The sequence below is a fragment of the Cyclopterus lumpus genome, chromosome 5 (genome assembly GCF_009769545.1).
Source record: "Cyclopterus lumpus isolate fCycLum1 chromosome 5, fCycLum1.pri, whole genome shotgun sequence".
Taxonomy (NCBI): Eukaryota; Metazoa; Chordata; class Actinopteri; order Perciformes; family Cyclopteridae; genus Cyclopterus; species Cyclopterus lumpus.
Genome location: NC_046970.1, coordinates 27,311,308 through 27,332,722, shown reverse-complemented (window position 1 = coordinate 27,332,722; position 21,415 = coordinate 27,311,308). Strand labels below are relative to the sequence as shown.

At 51.7% G+C, this 21,415-nt stretch overlaps 1 protein-coding gene across 1 annotated transcript in view; it reads right to left on the bottom strand.

The window, feature by feature from the left end:
• LOC117731138 (clumping factor A-like) overlaps positions 1 to 3,640 on the bottom strand; it is a 32,182-nt gene extending 28,542 nt beyond the window's left edge. Inside the window, exon 1 of the mRNA XM_034533294.1 lies at positions 3,044 to 3,640. Within this exon, the coding sequence (XP_034389185.1) occupies positions 3,044 to 3,640 (597 nt within the window). The remainder of the gene's footprint in view (positions 1 to 3,043) is intronic.
• Between the last annotated feature and the right edge of the window lie 17,775 nt (positions 3,641 to 21,415).

The window sequence follows — 21,415 nt, the reverse complement described above, 5'->3', positions numbered from 1 at the left end:
AAACTTAATAGTGATCTTAAGTGAACTTAAGTGAACTTAATATTGATCTTAATAGTGATCTTAAGTGAACCTGATAGTGAACTTAATAGTAAACTTAATAGTGAACTTAAGTGAACTTAAGTGAACTTAATAGTGATCTTAAGTGAACTTAAGTGAACTTAATATTGATCTTAATAGTGATCTTAAGTGAACCTGATAGTGAACTTAATAGTAAACTTAATAGTGATCTTAAGTGAACTTAAGTGAACTTAATAGTGATCTTAAGTGATCTTAAAGCAGCACACGAGCAGCGCTCTCCTGCTCTTTCCTTCTTCCTTCCTCCTCAACAGGAGAACGCAGGTTATTTCCAGGTCATCGCTGCACGGCTCTCCTCAGAGTTCGTTTAGTGGCCGTCGTGTCGCTCCACGCCGACTCTCAACTCGCTGTTTCATTGTTGTGAGCGGTCGGAAATTATGTAATCAAAATCGATCCATATGGCCTAATTTATGTAGTCGTCGGCGCTCCTTAATGTGCTTCATGGTAACAGGAACCCCCTTTAGCTGCATCAGGACCACCTCTCCCCAGACTATAACCATTCAGACCAAGCACCAAATCCCTCCAGCTGTCACACTCACCGATTAAAACCGAGGTTACGCCGAGGGCTCTGACTCGGAGGGAGTTTACGGTGTGAAGGCCGAGCCGTCGGCTCCAGCGGGGATGAGACACAGGAAGCCGGCTCAGGCCCGTAATTAGGCTGCTTTGTTGTGTGCAGAGAAACGAATGGCTGAGACGGTTCTCTGGTGATGAGGTAAGTCGGGCAGCTTAGCCGGGAGAGGCCGCCAGGACCCAAAAAGCTCCAATGCACTGTGTGTGGTGGCAGTAAGAGTGTTGCATCAAAGCTTCCGGCCGATGGCAGAGCGGTGCTCCTCCCCCTGAGACGGAGAAGAGCTACGCGACATGGCACAGGGACGAGGGAGAGAGAGGGATGTGTGTGAAGTCTTACATAAAGTTACTCCTCGAGCGTTTTCCTACCAAAGCGGTCGACGCGTGTCCATTTCCTCTCGTTACACGAATGCAGTATTTTCAAAATAAACTTCCGTCTACACAGGAAACAACTTAGTGAGGTGTAGGCAACAAAAGCACCGAGTTGGGTTTAGAAAGAGAGCGTTCTTTCAAGACAAACGGGACCTGAATATCTTCTAATTACGGCGCATTAATGTTGGTAGTTTTGTGCTCCGACTGCTGGACGACCCCGACCAGGTCTGTTCATTTAGAGAGACTTCATCCTAGTGTGACACTGGATCCCTGTGGTTCCATGTGTCCAAGTCCAGCACGTGGTGGACCACATGCAACACCACATCTGCCTCCACAGACATGCCATCAATGGAGCCCACAGCTTGCTGCACATTGCGTTGCCTGGCATTCATTACCCATGATGCAAGCCGGTAGAAGTGTCGTTGCACTTCCTGTTTCCCTTTTGTTTCCCTCCTGGGTGAGAAGGCAGTGACCTCCTTAGTAAAGTAGTTTCCTGTGAAGACGGAATCTGTCCCTCGTAGGAAAAGAGCCTTTCTTAAGATGTCACATGACCCGTTGTCCCGCCTCTCCACCGACATCAGCTGTGATCGTCTCCAGCCAGTCGAGGATGAGTAGTCGCAGGATAATGGATGAATGGATGAATGGATGAATGGATGAATGGATGAATGGATGAATGGATGAATGGATGAATGGATGAATGGATGAATGGATGAATGGAGGGGGCATTAGCCAAACACAACAAAACAAACAATGGCACGACATGTGTTTGTTTTGTTGACTCTTTAATATGCATGGAGCCCAATTAACCCCTCTCTGTTCCTTTCAAGCCGCTCACTTGTCATTAATGTCCGATCTCCTCCTCTCCTCCTCTCCTCCTCTCCTCCTCCCCCCCTCTGTGTGGATGACGATCCATCTGTCCATTGAAGCACTTCCCTCCTCTTTCCGCCAGCAAAGTTTCCCTTTTCCGTTTTTCCCCCTCTCAGAATTAAAGTGTTTTTTCTTGTTTTTCTCCGCACACGAGCAACACACAATTAAAGGCCGAGAAGTCTGTTGGCGAACACACACTCACATTTACACACTCGGCCTGCGCTGAAGAGCTGATGCTGAGGAGGAGGAGGAGGAGGAGGAGCGCTCGGCTATAAGGAGGCGAGAGAAGTGGACGGAAGAGGGAAATTGAAAAGGAAAAAATGAAGGAAAAAAAAGCGAGCGAGGAGAAGAAAGAAGATGGAAGGAGCTAAAGGGAAAGTGGAGAGCGAACAAAGGATGACGAGGGAGGTGATGGAGGGAGAGCAAGGACATGAGGGAAGGAAGGAAGGATGTAAGGAAGGAATCCTGAGAGGGGGAGAAATAGAAATCATCAGGGGTGAGCGAGAGAGGGACAGCGGGGGAGGAGAGGGAGAGAGAGAGACAACACAAAGGATGAAGAGAGTGAATGGAGGGATGGAAGCAGCAGCTTAGAGATTAGCATGACTATTAACTGCTGTCTGACTGCGGTGCTCATTAAAGTCCACTGCAGAGACCACTGTGTGTGTGTGTGTGTGTGTGTATGTGTGTGTATGTGTGTGTGTATGTGTTTGTATGTGTGTGTGTATGTGTGTGTGTGTGTGTGTATGTGTGTGTATGTGTGTGTGTATGTGTTTGTATGTGTGTGTGTATGTGTATGTATGTGTGTATGTGTGTGTGTATGTGTGTGTGTGTGTGTGTGTGTGTGTGGATGTGTGTGTATGTGTGTGTGTATGTGTTTGTATGTGTGTGTGTATGTGTTTGTATGTGTGTATGTGTGTGTGTATGTGTGTGTGTGTGTGTATGTGTTTGTATGTGTGTGTGTGTGTGTATGTGTTTGTATGTGTGTGTGTTTGTATGTGTGTGTGTGTGTGTATGTGTTTGTATGTGTGTGTGTGTGTGTATGTGTGTGTGTGTGTGTATGTGTGTGTGTGTATGTGTGTGTGTGTGTGTGTGTGTGTGTGGAGCTGCGTCGTGACGCTGCGACGTGGAGCTGCGACGTGGAGCTGCGACGTGGAGCTGCGACTTGACGCTGCGACGCGGAGCTGCGACGCGGAGCTGCGACGCGGAGCTGCGACGTGACGCTGCGACGTGGCGCTGCGACGTGGAGCTGCGTCTTGAAGCTGCGACGTGGAGCTGCGTCTTGAAGCTGCGACGTGGAGCTGCGACGTGGAGCTGCGACGTGGAGCTGCGACGTGGAGCTGCGACGTGGAGCTGCGACGTGGAGCTGCGTCGTGACGCTGCGACGTGACGCTGCGACGTGACGCTGCGACGTGGAGCTGCGACGTGGAGCTGCGTCTTGAAGCTGCGACGTGGAGCTGCGACGTGGAGCTGCGACGTGGAGCTGCGACGTGGAGCTGCGACGTGGAGCTGCGACGTGGAGCTGCGACGTGGAGCTGCGACGTGGAGCTGCGACGTGGAGCTGCGTCGTGACGCTGCGACGTGACGCTGCGACGTGACGCTGCGACGTGGAGCTGCGACGTGGAGCTGCGTCTTGAAGCTGCGACGTGGAGCTGCGACGTGGAGCTGCGACGTGGAGCTGCGACGTGGAGCTGCGACGTGGAGCTGCGACGTGACGCTGCGACGTGGAGCTGCGTCTTGAAGCTGCGACGTAACACACCATGTTTCCACTGTCTGGTTTACAAATGTGTCTTCAAATAACGTGCAACTGTCTCTGTGGAGTTACTTAGTTTATTTACCCAAACCTGGAGCAATCCCCTGGTACGCCCAGGCACGTGGACCCTCGGGGCTGAGGGAGAGATAAGGTGTGTGTGTGTGTGTCTGTCAACTTGTCGGTATGCTGAGAATGTCTGCATAGATATGCCGCAGCTCATAGTAATTTCCAGGAGAAAGCCACATTTACAGACTTGTGAGCCTGTGGGCTGTAACCTGCGGCACAGACGTGCAACACGAGGAGACATTTAATAGATAGGGAAGGAATTCACAGTCGACTCCCACTTGGGAAAGAGACATCTATTGTCAGTCCTGTTGAGGAACTGTCTGATGAGCTCAGTGGAATATTCTCCCACTGCCAGCGAGTTACATAGAACACGTACATTCCTCGTGTCCTGAGCGTTCACTCGCACTCTGCATTGACTGTCAGATCTGTTGTCTCCTTTAGGTGGTGCCAGCGTAGGAGAGTGTTTCCTTTGGGCCTATTGTACTTTTCTTTATTCGGTCTTCCTGCTCTCTTTGTGACTTCACTGCACTCGCCACGTCTATGGAGTCTAATTAAAGACTGTCAGTCCAAGTCCTGGAGCAGCATCGGGACATGTCGGTGGTGTTTGTGTCCCGGTCCTGCATGTAGGAGCAGGTCTGTTCAATTACAGCTTCCATTACAGGGTTCCCATGCTCAGCTGTGGGAGGTCCTAGTAAAAGGGTAACTTTGGTGTTTTACAACCTTTCCCAATATGGTTCTGTCTAAGTGACTAATGGGGACAGCAATGTTTGACATTTCTTCAGTATTGAAGGACAGCGCCGCAGACGGCAGCCACTAACCGGGCTGCAATGTGATGGCTCAATGTGGATGGGTTACTGAAGGGGCCCCCTGGGCACATGTCCAGGGGCCAACACTCAGGGCCCTCTGGCCTCCAACAAGAACTCTCTCAAAGGGACAAAACATGACAAAGAGTTAAAAGCCAGCTGCAAAGAGACAGAGACACAAAGTGACTACAAAGATGCACAAAACAGCTACAAAAAGACTCAACATGAGTACAACGAGACACAAAACTACTTAAAAGAGACACAAAGTGACTACAAAGTGACTCAAGAAGACCACACAACCACAGAGAGTTAAGTAAAGACTACAAGGAAAACAATAAACTACAACAAGATGCAAAACGACTACACAAAAGGAATGAAAAGGTACCCCCCCCCACACACACACACACACCTTTGGACGTTGGATTAGACAGCGGCTGTTTTTCTTTACGTTTCCGAGCCAGCGATCCGAAATTCACGCCCACTTCATCTGTGATTGGTCAGCTGTGCGGAGCCAGTTTGTGAACTCCTCCCCCATGCGCTGGTTCTCCTCATTGTTCTCATTGTTCACACAACAATGTCAGACACAAACAACTTCTGGACGTGAAATTTAAACATTCCCCGATTCAGAAAGCGTGAATCACAACGAGGCGCTTTAGTTCCAGTTGATGAATGATTCCTGGTGAAGAGACTGAATCCACAACCTTGAAACAGGAAGCAGCTTCGCCGAATTTCCGGCTGGGAAGCTTGGCAGGCCGGCGCATCAATCTGAATCAAAGGAGGCGGAGTTATGGGCCGTCCGCGCTGTCGGTTTCCACCACCGCCAGATGGGACGAGGGGAAAGATGCTGGACACGAAGGATCGCTGGAGAGTGGATGAAAGGGAGAGGCATGCAGCGGGGAGACTAGAGACATAAAGGAGAGGCATGCAGCGGGGAGACTAGAGACATAAAGGAGAGGCATGCAGCGGGGAGACAGAGACATAAAGGAGAGGCATGCAGCGGGGATACAAGAGACATAAAGGAGAGGCATGCAGCGGGGAGACAAGAGACATAAAGGAGAGGCATGCAGCGGGGAGACTAGAGACATAAAGGAGAGGCATGCAGCGGGGATACAAGAGACATAAAGGAGAGGCATGCAGCGGGGAGACGAGAGACATAAAGGAGAGGCATGCAGCCGGGAGACGAGAGACATAAAGGAGAGGCATGCAGCGGGGAGACTAGAGACATAAAGGAGAGGCATGCAGCAGGGAGACGAGAGACATAAAGGAGAGGCATGCAGCGGGGAGACTAGAGACATAAAGGAGAGGCATGCAGCGGGGAGACAGAGACATAAAGGAGAGGCATGCAACGGGGATACAAGAGACATAAAGGAGAGGCATGCAGCGGGGAGACAAGAGACATAAAGGAGAGGCATGCAGCGGGGAGACTAGAGACATAAAGGAGAGGCATGCAGCGGGGAGACTAGAGACATAAAGGAGAGGCATGCAGCGGGGAGACTAGAGACATAAAGGAGAGGCATGCAGCCGGGAGACGAGAGACATAAAGGAGAGGCATGCAGCGGGGAGACGAGAGACGAGAGACATAAAGGAGAGGCATGCAGCGGGGAGACGAGAGACATAAAGGAGAGGCATGCAGCGGGGAGACTAGAGACATAAAGGAGAGGCATGCAGCGGGGATACAAGAGACATAAAGGAGAGGCATGCAGCGGGGAGACAAGAGACATAAAGGAGAGGCATGCAGCGGGGAGACGAGAGACAAGAGACATAAAGGAGAGGCATGCAGCGGGGAGACGAGAGACATAAAGGAGAGGCATGCAGCGGGGAGACTAGAGACATAAAGGAGAGGCATGCAGCGGGGATACAAGAGACATAAAGGAGAGGCATGCAGCGGGGAGACAAGAGACATAAAGGAGAGGCATGCAGCGGGGAGACGAGAGACATAAAGGAGAGGCATGCAGCGGGGAGACGAGAGACATAAAGGAGAGGCATGCAGCGGGGAGACTAGAGACATAAAGGAGAGGCATGCAGCGGGGAGACTAGAGACATAAAGGAGAGGCATGCAGCCGGGAGACGAGAGACATAAATGAGAGGCATGCAGCGGGGAGACTAGAGACATAAAGGAGAGGCATGCAGCCGGGAGACGAGAGACATAAAGGAGAGGCATGCAGCGGGGAGACTAGAGACATAAAGGAGAGGCATGCAGCAGGGAGACGAGAGACATAAAGGAGAGGCATGCAGCGGGGAGACAAGAGACATAAAGGAGAGGCATGCAGCGGGGAGACGAGAGACATAAAGGAGAGGCATGCAGCGGGGAGACGAGAGACATAAAGGAGAGGCATGCAGCGGGGAGACTAGAGACATAAAGGAGAGGCATGCAGCGGGGATACAAGAGACATAAAGGAGAGGCATGCAGCGGGGAGACAAGAGACATAAAGGAGAGGCATGCAGCGGGGAGACGAGAGACAAGAGACATAAAGGAGAGGCATGCAGCGGGGAGACGAGAGACATAAAGGAGAGGCATGCAGCGGGGAGACTAGAGACATAAAGGAGAGGCATGCAGCGGGGATACAAGAGACATAAAGGAGAGGCATGCAGCGGGGAGACAAGAGACATAAAGGAGAGGCATGCAGCGGGGAGACGAGAGACATAAAGGAGAGGCATGCAGCGGGGAGACTAGAGACATAAAGGAGAGGCATGCAGCGGGGAGACGAGAGACATAAAGGAGAGGCATGCAGCGGGGAGACAAGAGACATAAAGGAGAGGCATGCAGCGGGGAGACTAGAGACATAAAGGAGAGGCATGCAGCGGGGATACAAGAGACATAAAGGAGAGGCATGCAGCGGGGATACAAGAGACATAAAGGAGAGGCATGCAGCGGGGAGACAGAGACATAAAGGAGAGGCATGCAGCGGGGAGACTAGATACATAAAGGAGAGGCATGCAGCGGGGAGACGAGAGACATAAAGGAGAGGCATGCAGCGGGGAGACAAGAGACATAAAGGAGAGGCATGCAGCGGGGAGACTAGAGACATAAAGGAGAGGCATGCAGCGGGGAGACTAGAGACATAAAGGAGAGGCATGCAGCGGGGAGACGAGAGACGAGAGACATAAAGGAGAGGCATGCAGCGGGGAGACAAGAGACATAAAGGAGAGGCACGCAGCGGGGAGACAAGAGACATAAAGGAGAGGCATGCAGCCGGGAGACGAGAGACATAAAGGAGAGGCATGCAGCGGGGAGACAAGAGACATAAAGGAGAGGCATGCAGCGGGGAGACGAGAGACATAAAGGATAGGCATGCAGCGGGGTGACTAGAGACATAAAGGAGAGGCATGCAGCGGGGAGACGAGAGACATAAAGGAGAGGCATGCAGCGGGGAAACAAGAGACATAAAGGAGAGGCATGCAGCGGGGAGACGAGAGACATAAAGGAGAGGCATGCAGCGGGGAGACGAGAGACATAAAGGAGAGGCATGCAGCGGGGAGACAAGAGACATAAAGGAGAGGCATGCAGCGGGGAAACAAGAGACATAAAGGAGAGGCATGCAGCGGGGAGACGAGAGACATAAAGGAGAGGCATGCAGCGGGGATACAAGAGACATAAAGGAGAGGCATGCAGCGGGGATACAAGAGACATAAAGGAGAGGCATGCAGCGGGGAGACAGAGACATAAAGGAGAGGCATGCAGCGGGGAGACTAGATACATAAAGGAGAGGCATGCAGTGGGGAGACGAGAGACATAAAGGAGAGGCATGCAGCGGGGAGACAAGAGACATAAAGGAGAGGCATGCAGCGGGGAGACAGAGACATAAAGGAGAGGCATGCAGCGGGGAGACGAGAGACATAAAGGAGAGGCATGCAGCGGGGAGACGAGAGACATAAAGGAGAGGCATGCAGCGGGGTGACTAGAGACATAAAGGAGAGGCATGCAGCGGGGAGACGAGAGACATAAAGGAGAGGCATGCAGCGGGGAAACAAGAGACATAAAGGAGAGGCATGCAGCGGGGAGACGAGAGACATAAAGGAGAGGCATGCAGCGGGGAGACGAGAGACATAAAGGAGAGGCATGCAGCGGGGAGACAAGAGACAAAGGAGAGGCATGCAGCGGGGAGACTAGAGACATAAAGGAGAGGCATGCAGCGGGGAGACGAGAGACGAGAGACATAAAGGAGAGGCATGCAGCGGGCAGACTAGATACATAAAGGAGAGGCATGCAGCGGGGAGACGAGAGACGAGAGACATAAAGGAGAGGCATGCAGCGGGGAGACAAGAGACATAAAGGAGAGGCATGCAGCGGGGAGACAAGAGACATAAAGGAGAGGCATGCAGCGGGGAGACAAGAGACATAAAGGAGATGCATGCAGCGGGGAGATGAGAGACATAAAGGAGAGGCATGCAGCGGGGTGACTAGAGACATAAAGGAGAGGCATGCAGCGGGGAAACGAGAGACATAAAGGAGAGGCATGCAGCGGGGGGACGAGAGACATAAAGGAGAGGCATGCAGCGGGGAGACTAGAGACATAAAGGAGAGGCATGCAGCGGGGAGACGAGAGACATAAAGGAGAGGCATGCAGCGGGGAGACGAGAGACATAAAGGAGAGGCATGCAGCGGGGTGACTAGAGACATAAAGGAGAGGCATGCAGCGGGGAGACGAGAGACATAAAGGAGAGGCATGCAGCGGGGAGACGAGAGACATAAAGGAGAGGCATGCAGCGGGGAGACAAGAGACATAAAGGAGAGGCATGCAGCGGGGAGACAAGAGACATAAAGGAGAGGCATGCAGCGGGGAGACTAGAGACATAAAGGAGAGGCATGCAGCGGGGAGACAAGAGACATGAAGGAGAGGCATGCAGCGGGGAGACGAGAGACATAAAGGAGAGGCATGCAGCGGGGAGACTAGAGACATGAAGGAGAGGCATGCAGCGGGGAGACGAGAGACATAAATGAGAGGCATGCAGCGGGGAGACTAGAGACATAAAGGAGAGGCATGCAGCGGGGAGACGAGAGACGAGAGACATAAAGGAGAGGCATGCAGCGGGGAGACAAGAGACATAAAGGAGAGGCATGCAGCGGGGAGACTAGAGACATAAAGGAGAGGCATGCAGCGGGGAGACAAGAGACATAAAGGAGAGGCATGCAGCGGGGAGACTAGAGACATAAAGGAGAGGCATGCAGCGGGGATACAAGAGACATAAAGGAGAGGCATGCAGCGGGGAGACTAGAGACATAAAGGAGAGGCATGCAGCGGGGAGACTAGAGACATAAAGGAGAGGCATGCAGCGTGGATACAAGAGACATGAAGGAGAGGCATGCAGCGGGGAGACGAGAGACATAAAGGAGAGGCATGCAACGGGGAGACTAGAGACATAAAGGAGAGGCATGCAGCGGGGAGACTAGAGACATAAAGGAGAGGCATGCAGCGGGGAGACAAGAGACATAAAGGAGAGGCATGCAGCGGGGAGACTAGAGACATAAAGGAGAGGCATGCAGCGGGGAAACAAGAGACATAAAGGAGAGGCATGCAGCGGGGAGACTAGAGACATAAAGGAGAGGCATGCAGCGGGGAGACTAGAGACATAAAGGAGAGGCATGCAGCGGGGAGACAAGAGACATAAAGGAGAGGCATGTAGCGGGGAGACAAGAGACATAAAGGAGAGGCATGCAGCGGGGAGACTAGAGACATAAAGGAGAGGCATGCAGCGGGGAGACAAGAGACATAAAGGAGAGGCATGCAGCGGGGAGACAAGAGACATAAAGGAGAGGCATGCAGCGGGGAGACGAGAGACGAGAGACATAAAGGAGAGGCATGCAGCGTGGAGACTAGATACATAAAGGAGAGGCATGCAGCGGGGAGACGAGAGACATAAAGGAGAGGCATGCAGCGGGGAGACTAGAGACATAAAGGAGAGGCATGCAGCGGGGAGACAAGAGACATAAAGGAGAGGCATGCAGCGGGGAGACAAGAGACATAAAGGAGAGGCATGCAGCGGGGAGACTAGAGACATAAAGGAGAGGCATGCAGCGGGGAGACAAGAGACATGAAGGAGAGGCATGCAGCGGGGAGACGAGAGACATAAAGGAGAGGCATGCAGCGGGGGGACTAGAGACATAAAGGAGAGGCATGCAGCGGGGAGACAAGAGACATAAAGGAGAGGCATGCAGCGGGGAGACTAGAGACATAAAGGAGAGGCATGCAGCGGGGAGACTAGAGACATAAAGGAGAGGCATGCAGCGGGCAAACAAGAGACATAAAGGAGAGGCATGCAGCGGGGAGACTAGAGACATAAAGGAGAGGCATGCAGCGGGGATACAAGAGACATAAAGGAGAGGCATGCAGCGGGGATACAAGAGACATAAAGGAGAGGCATGCAGCGGGGAGACAGAGACATAAAGGAGAGGCATGCAGCGGGGAGACTAGATACATAAAGGAGAGGCATGCAGCGGGGAGACGAGAGACATAAAGGAGAGGCATGCAGCGGGGAGACAAGAGACATAAAGGAGAGGCATGCAGCGGGAAAACGAGAGACATAAAGGAGAGGCATGCAGCGGGGAAACGAGAGACATAAAGGAGAGGCATGCAGCGGGGAGACGAGAGACATAAAGGAGAGGCATGCAGCGGGGAGACGAGAGACATAAAGGAGAGGCATGCAGCGGGGAGACAAGAGACATAAAGGAGAGGCATGCAGCGGGGAGACGAGAGACATAAAGGAGAGGCATGCAGCGGGGAGACTAGATACATAAAGGAGAGGCATGCAGCGGGGAGACGAGAGACGAGAGACATAAAGGAGAGGCATGCAGCGGGGAGACAAGAGACATAAAGGAGAGGCATGCAGCGGGGAGACAAGAGACATAAAGGAGAGGCATGCAGCGGGGAGACAAGAGACATAAAGGAGAGGCATGCAGCGGGGAGACGAGAGACATAAAGGAGAGGCATGCAGCGGGGTGACTAGAGACATAAAGGAGAGGCATGCAGCGGGGAGACGAGAGACATAAAGGAGAGGCATGCAGCGGGGAGACAAGAGACATAAAGGAGAGGCATGCAGCGGGGAGACAACAGACATAAAGGAGAGGCATGCAGCGGGGAGACGAGAGACATAAAGGAGAGGCATGCAGCGGGGAGACTAGAGACATAAAGGAGAGGCATGCAGCGGGCAGACAAGAGACATAAAGGAGAGGCATGCAGCGGGGAGACTAGAGACATAAAGGAGAGGCATGCAGCGGGGATACAAGAGACATAAAGGAGAGGCATGCAGCGGGGATACAAGAGACATAAAAGAGAGGCATGCAGCGGGGAGACGAGAGACGAGAGACATAAAGGAGAGGCATGCAGCGGGGAGACAAGAGACATAAAGGAGAGGCATGCAGCGGGGAGACAAGAGACATAAAGGAGAGGCATGCAGCGGGGAGACAGAGACATAAAGGAGAGGCATGCAGCGGGGAGACTAGATACATAAAGGAGAGGCATGCAGCGGGGAGACGAGAGACATAAAGGAGAGGCATGCAGCGGGGAGACAAGAGACATAAAGGAGAGGAATGCAGCGGGGAGACTAGAGACATAAAGGAGAGGCATGCAGCGGGGAGACAAGAGACATAAAGGAGAGGCATGCAGCAGGGAGACGAGAGACATAAAGGAGAGGCATGCAGCGGGGAGACAAGAGACATAAAGGAGAGGCATGCAGCGGGGAGACGAGAGACGAGAGACATAAAGGAGAGGCATGCAGCGGGGAGACGAGAGACATAAAGGAGAGGCATGCAGCGGGGAGACTAGAGACATAAAGGAGAGGCATGCAGCGGGGAGACTAGAGACATAAAGGAGAGGCATGCAGCCGGGAGACGAGAGACATAAATGAGAGGCATGCAGCGGGGAGACTAGAGACATAAAGGAGAGGCATGCAGCGGGGAGACAAGAGACATAAAGGAGAGGCATGCAGCAGGGAGACGAGAGACATAAAGGAGAGGCATGCAGCGGGGAGACAAGAGACATAAAGGAGAGGCATGCAGCGGGGAGACGAGAGACGAGAGACATAAAGGAGAGGCATGCAGCGGGGAGACGAGAGACATAAAGGAGAGGCATGCAGCGGGGAGACTAGAGACATAAAGGAGAGGCATGCAGCGGGGAGACTAGAGACATAAAGGAGAGGCATGCAGCCGGGAGACGAGAGACATAAATGAGAGGCATGCAGCGGGGAGACTAGAGACATAAAGGAGAGGCATGCAGCCGGGAGACGAGAGACATAAAGGAGAGGCATGCAGCGGGGAGACGAGAGACATAAAGGAGAGGCATGCAGCGGGGAGACGAGAGACATAAAGGAGAGGCATGCAGCGGGGTGACTAGAGACATAAAGGAGAGGCATGCAGCGGGGAGACGAGAGACATAAAGGAGAGGCATGCAGCGGGGAAACAAGAGACATAAAGGAGAGGCATGCAGCGGGGAGACGAGAGACATAAAGGAGAGGCATGCAGCGGGGAGACGAGAGACATAAAGGAGAGGCATGCAGCGGGGAGACAAGAGACAAAGGAGAGGCATGCAGCGGGGAGACTAGAGACATAAAGGAGAGGCATGCAGCGGGGAGACGAGAGACGAGAGACATAAAGGAGAGGCATGCAGCGGGCAGACTAGATACATAAAGGAGAGGCATGCAGCGGGGAGACGAGAGACGAGAGACATAAAGGAGAGGCATGCAGCGGGGAGACAAGAGACATAAAGGAGAGGCATGCAGCGGGGAGACAAGAGACATAAAGGAGAGGCATGCAGCGGGGAGACAAGAGACATAAAGGAGATGCATGCAGCGGGGAGATGAGAGACATAAAGGAGAGGCATGCAGCGGGGTGACTAGAGACATAAAGGAGAGGCATGCAGCGGGGAAACGAGAGACATAAAGGAGAGGCATGCAGCGGGGGGACGAGAGACATAAAGGAGAGGCATGCAGCGGGGAGACTAGAGACATAAAGGAGAGGCATGCAGCGGGGAGACGAGAGACATAAAGGAGAGGCATGCAGCGGGGAGACGAGAGACATAAAGGAGAGGCATGCAGCGGGGTGACTAGAGACATAAAGGAGAGGCATGCAGCGGGGAGACGAGAGACATAAAGGAGAGGCATGCAGCGGGGAGACGAGAGACATAAAGGAGAGGCATGCAGCGGGGAGACAAGAGACATAAAGGAGAGGCATGCAGCGGGGAGACAAGAGACATAAAGGAGAGGCATGCAGCGGGGAGACTAGAGACATAAAGGAGAGGCATGCAGCGGGGAGACAAGAGACATGAAGGAGAGGCATGCAGCGGGGAGACGAGAGACATAAAGGAGAGGCATGCAGCGGGGAGACTAGAGACATGAAGGAGAGGCATGCAGCGGGGAGACGAGAGACATAAATGAGAGGCATGCAGCGGGGAGACTAGAGACATAAAGGAGAGGCATGCAGCGGGGAGACGAGAGACGAGAGACATAAAGGAGAGGCATGCAGCGGGGAGACAAGAGACATAAAGGAGAGGCATGCAGCGGGGAGACTAGAGACATAAAGGAGAGGCATGCAGCGGGGAGACAAGAGACATAAAGGAGAGGCATGCAGCGGGGAGACTAGAGACATAAAGGAGAGGCATGCAGCGGGGATACAAGAGACATAAAGGAGAGGCATGCAGCGGGGAGACTAGAGACATAAAGGAGAGGCATGCAGCGGGGAGACTAGAGACATAAAGGAGAGGCATGCAGCGTGGATACAAGAGACATGAAGGAGAGGCATGCAGCGGGGAGACGAGAGACATAAAGGAGAGGCATGCAACGGGGAGACTAGAGACATAAAGGAGAGGCATGCAGCGGGGAGACTAGAGACATAAAGGAGAGGCATGCAGCGGGGAGACAAGAGACATAAAGGAGAGGCATGCAGCGGGGAGACTAGAGACATAAAGGAGAGGCATGCAGCGGGGAAACAAGAGACATAAAGGAGAGGCATGCAGCGGGGAGACTAGAGACATAAAGGAGAGGCATGCAGCGGGGAGACTAGAGACATAAAGGAGAGGCATGCAGCGGGGAGACAAGAGACATAAAGGAGAGGCATGTAGCGGGGAGACAAGAGACATAAAGGAGAGGCATGCAGCGGGGAGACTAGAGACATAAAGGAGAGGCATGCAGCGGGGAGACAAGAGACATAAAGGAGAGGCATGCAGCGGGGAGACAAGAGACATAAAGGAGAGGCATGCAGCGGGGAGACGAGAGACGAGAGACATAAAGGAGAGGCATGCAGCGTGGAGACTAGATACATAAAGGAGAGGCATGCAGCGGGGAGACGAGAGACATAAAGGAGAGGCATGCAGCGGGGAGACTAGAGACATAAAGGAGAGGCATGCAGCGGGGATACAAGAGACATAAAGGAGAGGCATGCAGCGGGGAGACAGAGACATAAAGGAGAGGCATGCAGCGGGGAGACTAGATACATAAAGGAGAGGCATGCAGCGGGGAGACGAGAGACATAAAGGAGAGGCATGCAGCGGGGAGACAAGAGACATAAAGGAGAGGCATGCAGCGGGAAAACGAGAGACATAAAGGAGAGGCATGCAGCGGGGAAACGAGAGACATAAAGGAGAGGCATGCAGCGTGGAGACTAGATACATAAAGGAGAGGCATGCAGCGGGGAGACGAGAGACATAAAGGAGAGGCATGCAGCGGGGAGACTAGAGACATAAAGGAGAGGCATGCAGCGGGGATACAAGAGACATAAAGGAGAGGCATGCAGCGGGGAGACAGAGACATAAAGGAGAGGCATGCAGCGGGGAGACTAGATACATAAAGGAGAGGCATGCAGCGGGGAGACGAGAGACATAAAGGAGAGGCATGCAGCGGGGAGACAAGAGACATAAAGGAGAGGCATGCAGCGGGAAAACGAGAGACATAAAGGAGAGGCATGCAGCGGGGAAACGAGAGACATAAAGGAGAGGCATGCAGCGGGGAGACGAGAGACATAAAGGAGAGGCATGCAGCGGGGAGACGAGAGACATAAAGGAGAGGCATGCAGCGGGGAGACAAGAGACATAAAGGAGAGGCATGCAGCGGGGAGACGAGAGACATAAAGGAGAGGCATGCAGCGGGGAGACTAGATACATAAAGGAGAGGCATGCAGCGGGGAGACGAGAGACGAGAGACATAAAGGAGAGGCATGCAGCGGGGAGACAAGAGACATAAAGGAGAGGCATGCAGCGGGGAGACAAGAGACATAAAGGAGAGGCATGCAGCGGGGAGACAAGAGACATAAAGGAGAGGCATGCAGCGGGGAGACGAGAGACATAAAGGAGAGGCATGCAGCGGGGTGACTAGAGACATAAAGGAGAGGCATGCAGCGGGGAGACGAGAGACATAAAGGAGAGGCATGCAGCGGGGAGACAAGAGACATAAAGGAGAGGCATGCAGCGGGGAGACAACAGACATAAAGGAGAGGCATGCAGCGGGGAGACGAGAGACATAAAGGAGAGGCATGCAGCGGGGAGACTAGAGACATAAAGGAGAGGCATGCAGCGGGCAGACAAGAGACATAAAGGAGAGGCATGCAGCGGGGAGACTAGAGACATAAAGGAGAGGCATGCAGCGGGGATACAAGAGACATAAAGGAGAGGCATGCAGCGGGGATACAAGAGACATAAAAGAGAGGCATGCAGCGGGGAGACGAGAGACGAGAGACATAAAGGAGAGGCATGCAGCGGGGAGACAAGAGACATAAAGGAGAGGCATGCAGCGGGGAGACAAGAGACATAAAGGAGAGGCATGCAGCGGGGAGACAGAGACATAAAGGAGAGGCATGCAGCGGGGAGACTAGATACATAAAGGAGAGGCATGCAGCGGGGAGACGAGAGACATAAAGGAGAGGCATGCAGCGGGGAGACAAGAGACATAAAGGAGAGGAATGCAGCGGGGAGACTAGAGACATAAAGGAGAGGCATGCAGCGGGGAGACAAGAGACATAAAGGAGAGGCATGCAGCAGGGAGACGAGAGACATAAAGGAGAGGCATGCAGCGGGGAGACAAGAGACATAAAGGAGAGGCATGCAGCGGGGAGACGAGAGACGAGAGACATAAAGGAGAGGCATGCAGCGGGGAGACGAGAGACATAAAGGAGAGGCATGCAGCGGGGAGACTAGAGACATAAAGGAGAGGCATGCAGCGGGGAGACTAGAGACATAAAGGAGAGGCATGCAGCCGGGAGACGAGAGACATAAATGAGAGGCATGCAGCGGGGAGACTAGAGACATAAAGGAGAGGCATGCAGCCGGGAGACGAGAGACATAAAGGAGAGGCATGCAGCGGGGAGACTAGAGACATAAAGGAGAGGCATGCAGCAGGGAGACGAGAAACATAAAGGAGAGGCATGCAGCGGGGAGACAAGAGACATAAAGGAGAGGCATGCAGCGGGGAGACGAGAGACGAGAGACATAAAGGAGAGGCATGCAGCGGGGAGACGAGAGACATAAAGGAGAGGCATGCAGCGGGGAGACTAGAGACATAAAGGAGAGGCATGCAGCGGGGAGACGAGAGACGAGAGACATAAAGGAGAGGCATGCAGCGGGGAGACAAGAGACATAAAGGAGAGGCATGCAGCGGGGAGACAAGAGACATAAAGGAGAGGCATGCAGCCGGGAGACAAGAGACATAAAGGAGAGGCATGCAGCGGGGAGACAAGAGACATAAAGGAGAGGCATGCAGCGGGGAGACGAGAGACATAAAGGAGAGTCATGCAGCGGGGAGACAGAGACATAAAGGAGAGGCATGCAGCGGGGAGACAAGAGACATAAAGGAGAGGCATGCAGCGGGGAGACTAGAGACATAAAGGAGAGGCATGCAGCGGGGAGACTAGAGACATAAAGGAGAGGCATGCAGCGGGGAGACAAGAGACATAAAGGAGAGGCATGCAGCGGGGAGACGAGAGACATAAAGGAGAGGCATGCAGCGGGGAGACAAGAGACATAAAGGAGAGGCATGCAGCGGGGAGACGAGAGACATAAAGGAGAGGCATGCAGCGGGGAGACGAGAGACATAAAGGAGAGGCATGCAGCGGGGAGACGAGAGACATAAAGGAGAGGCATGCAGCGGGGAGACGAGAGACATAAAGGGAGAGGCATGCAGCGGGGAGACTAGAGACATAAAGGAGAGGCATGCAGCGGGGAGACTAGAGACATAAAGGAGAGGCATGCAGCGGGGAGACGAGAGACATAAAGGAGAGGCATGCAGCGGGGAGACGAGATACATAAAGGGAGAGGCATGCAGCGGGGAGACAAGAGACATAAAGGAGAGGCATGCAGCGGGGAGACTAGAGACATAAAGGGAGAGGCATGCAGCGGGGAGACTAGAGACATAAAGGGAGAGGCATGCAGCGGGGAGACGAGAGACATAAAGGAGAGGCATGCAGCGGGGAGACAAGAGACATAAAGGAGAGGCATGCAGCGGGGAGACGAGATACATAAAGGAGAGGCATGCAGCGGGGAGACGATAGAATTGTTTAATTAAAGAGATTAGTTTAATTATTTCATTTTCTTATTCATCACTAGCTCTCAGCTCTCGGTCGTGTCAACAAGGTAAATTAAGCTCATCTCCATAACGTAAATCATTACACTTTATCATAAAGACTTAAAGTTAGGGTGAAGGTCAGGATTATGTTTAGAGTTAGTTTAAGTCTCCAGGAAATTAATGTAAGTCTTCTAGAGTGATGTAAACACAACTGTGTGTGTGTGTGTTTTAAACATTGTGTCTGTTAACATGCAAGAACTCTGAAGTCCACATATCTAGAATCAAGAATTATTTCTCCAGAAACTGGATTTATGAACGAATTAATCTTCTGGCTCCGAAACACGCTGCAGAAACTGTAACTTTGAAACCGTGATCCATCCCAACCCATCAGGAGAGATTGAAGAAACTAATATTTAAACATTTCTTTTAACATGAGACACATTTTGGGAAGATTGATTTGATGGCAGATTAAGTGGATGCACATGAAACATATATTTTATACACCATATGCCACATACACTTGTCCAGGTTTGAGCAGCATTGTCGTTAATAATAATAATAATAATGCATTTAATTTATATAGCGCTTTTCATAATACTCAAAGACACTTCACATAATTAAAACATCCTAAAAGCTAAAAGTAAATAAATAAGAATAACTCAAATAAAATAAATAAATAGGGACTTTGAGTCGCCCTGATAAGAAAACAAAAACAAAAACAATCACACATTAAAAGCAGTTCTGAACTTGGGTTTTGATTTCAACTGTTGCTGTCGTTCATCTTTATTTACTCTTAACCAGTAACACATATAGTAATATGTACACATCTGAACAGAAGCCCACATGTGTTCATTATAACTCCAACATTATTCAAATAGCTTCGTGGTTGCAGAGACACCCTTTTAGTTTGGGTATGATCCTTCGAGCAGAAACCTAGAAAATAGCTTGTGGCTTAACAGGTTGAAAAGATTTTCAAGTTTAGTTACTTCGCAGTTTACTGACAACACTTTTTTGTTTTTTACTTTGTTGAAGAAATCATGAATATTACTGATTATAATGTTGTGCCAATATCCTGGATATGAAGTACAAGAGTAAACCTTTAAACATCCGTCAGTCCAAAACATGTTGTTGTTGTTTTCCTGAGCTCAAAAGCTATGAAATACCGCATAACTAAAGAGTTACTGGGCAGATGGGTGTGGGAAGAATAAAGGGAAGTATTGAGGGGGAGGGAGTAAATCAACATGACCACTGATGTTGTTGGTTACGCAACTCTAAAAAGGGTCTTCAGCTATTTCCATCTCTGGTGGGCTGCTGCAAGTATGCAAATGTGTCTTCTCCTCCCCTGCCGAGGCTTAAGAATGCAAATAAAACAGAAGCGGCATATGTTTCTGTTTAAATATGCAAGACTAATGAGCCTGCAGGAGCTAATCACCACGGCACGGGGGCAGGAGGCGGGGCGCCGGCCACAAACAAAACCCACTTTGGGCCGTTCGCTCTCCAGCAGCGACAGGTGTACGAGTGATGGAGCCGCTGACCTTTTGACCCCAGCCAGCTCATACACTGACCTGTGACTGTGGGTGTTCCCCTGCTCGCCCACTTCCCTCCCAGGGAGGCCGGACCCCAGAGAGGACCAGGACAACAAGACGGACCTCGTGGGTCACTGTGCTTCAGTATCCGGCCCAAAGAAGGCTTCATATGTAAATACACACATTGAATTAGTCCCTCTCCATCCAGTAGATGTGTTTAAATCTGCATTAAATATTAATGTTCAACGTGCTTACAGCAGCGACGGCAGTGAAACAGTCTGCAATTATGTATAAATGAATATGAGTGAGTCTTTCAGCTGCTTCACACTGTATGGAAAGTTTCTCCAGAAGTCCCTTGAAGCCTTCTGAAGGCAGCAGGATCCTCTGTCACGGCTTCCTCCAACGCATAGAGTCCACAACAGGAAGTGACCATGTAATGGCTCGATGGCGTAGTCACGGTAACGTCACCCTTTGGGTTCGTGTACTACGGTTTGGAATTCTCGAGTTTGCTTTTCGGCCGTCGTCGTCTAGTTTTATGGAGAAGTGACAGAACATTGCTGAGAACGTCATTTTTAGGAGGCTAAAATGTTTCAATTAACTTTTATGAACTGAAAACAAGACGAGAAACAATCCTCCCAGTCCAGTCTACATTCTGTCAATCACCCTGGTGGTCAGGAGAGAGAATACAGAATACAGCTTTAACACATGAAGCATAGACTTCTATACAACCAGAGGAGTCGCCCCCTGGTGGTCAGGAGAGAGAATACAGAATACAGCTTTAACACATGAAGCATAGACTTCTATACAACCAGAGGAGTCGCCCCCTGGTGGTCAGGAGAGAGAATGCAGCTTTAACACATGAAGCATAGACTTCTATACAACCAGAGGAGTCGCCCCCTGGTGGTCAGGAGAGAGAATGCAGCTTTAACACATGAAGCATAGACTTCTATACAACCAGAGGAGTCGCCCCCTGGTGGTCAGGAGAGAGAATGCAGCTTTAACACATGAAGCATAGACTTCTATACAACCAGAGGAGTCGCCCCCTGGTGGTCAGGAGAGAGAATGCAGCTTTAACACGTGAAGCATAGACTTCTATACAACCAGAGGAGTCGCCCCCTGGTGGTCAGGAGAGAGAATACAGCTTTAACACATGAAGCACGGACTTCTATACAACCAGAGGAGTCGCCCCCTGGTGGTCAGGAGAGAGAATGCAGCTCTTTTTCTGGACCAGGTGATGCCGTCTGTGTGAGACTCAGTAGACTTCCGGCTCTATGCAGAGGGGTAACTGTGTGTGTTTGATGGTGAGTACATAGTTCAGAACTTCATACCGACCGGTGTTATTTTTATGTTTTGCATTCATGCCGTCATACGTAACGCTGAAGTGCCGCTTTCCCACAACTGTGTTACAGTCATGGAAACATCATATAACGCTATAACAAAGGACTGCCGTGGTTCCTCGTCCTCGCGGTGTGGACTCAAGACTCATGGGGGTTCTTGGAATAGGGTTTCTCATGTGGGCGTGGCCACACCTTCTTCAATGCCTCCTGACGTTATTTATTGCTGCCTGATGCCAAGTCATGAATCAGCTGCTCAGGATGATTGATGTGGGTTAAATCCACAGTGTCCATTTCTCATATCTCATATCAGAAATCAGTGTCGTCTCAACGCTCCGACACTCGTTCTGCTGTTGAGGAATGCGAGAAGAAAAAAAAGAGTCAAAAGCTTCGAATCCCCGTCTGGAGAATGAAGACAAAAGAGACAAAAGCAGCAGATCGAATCGATGACCATTGGACTGTCACGGAGGTGTTTTCAGCGTGTTTCCGTCACACTTTAGATCTTCATTGGACGGACGCGTTCCTCTCCGTGTGGCCTCTGCCCATCCACTGGCCATGTGAGTCTGAGGCAAA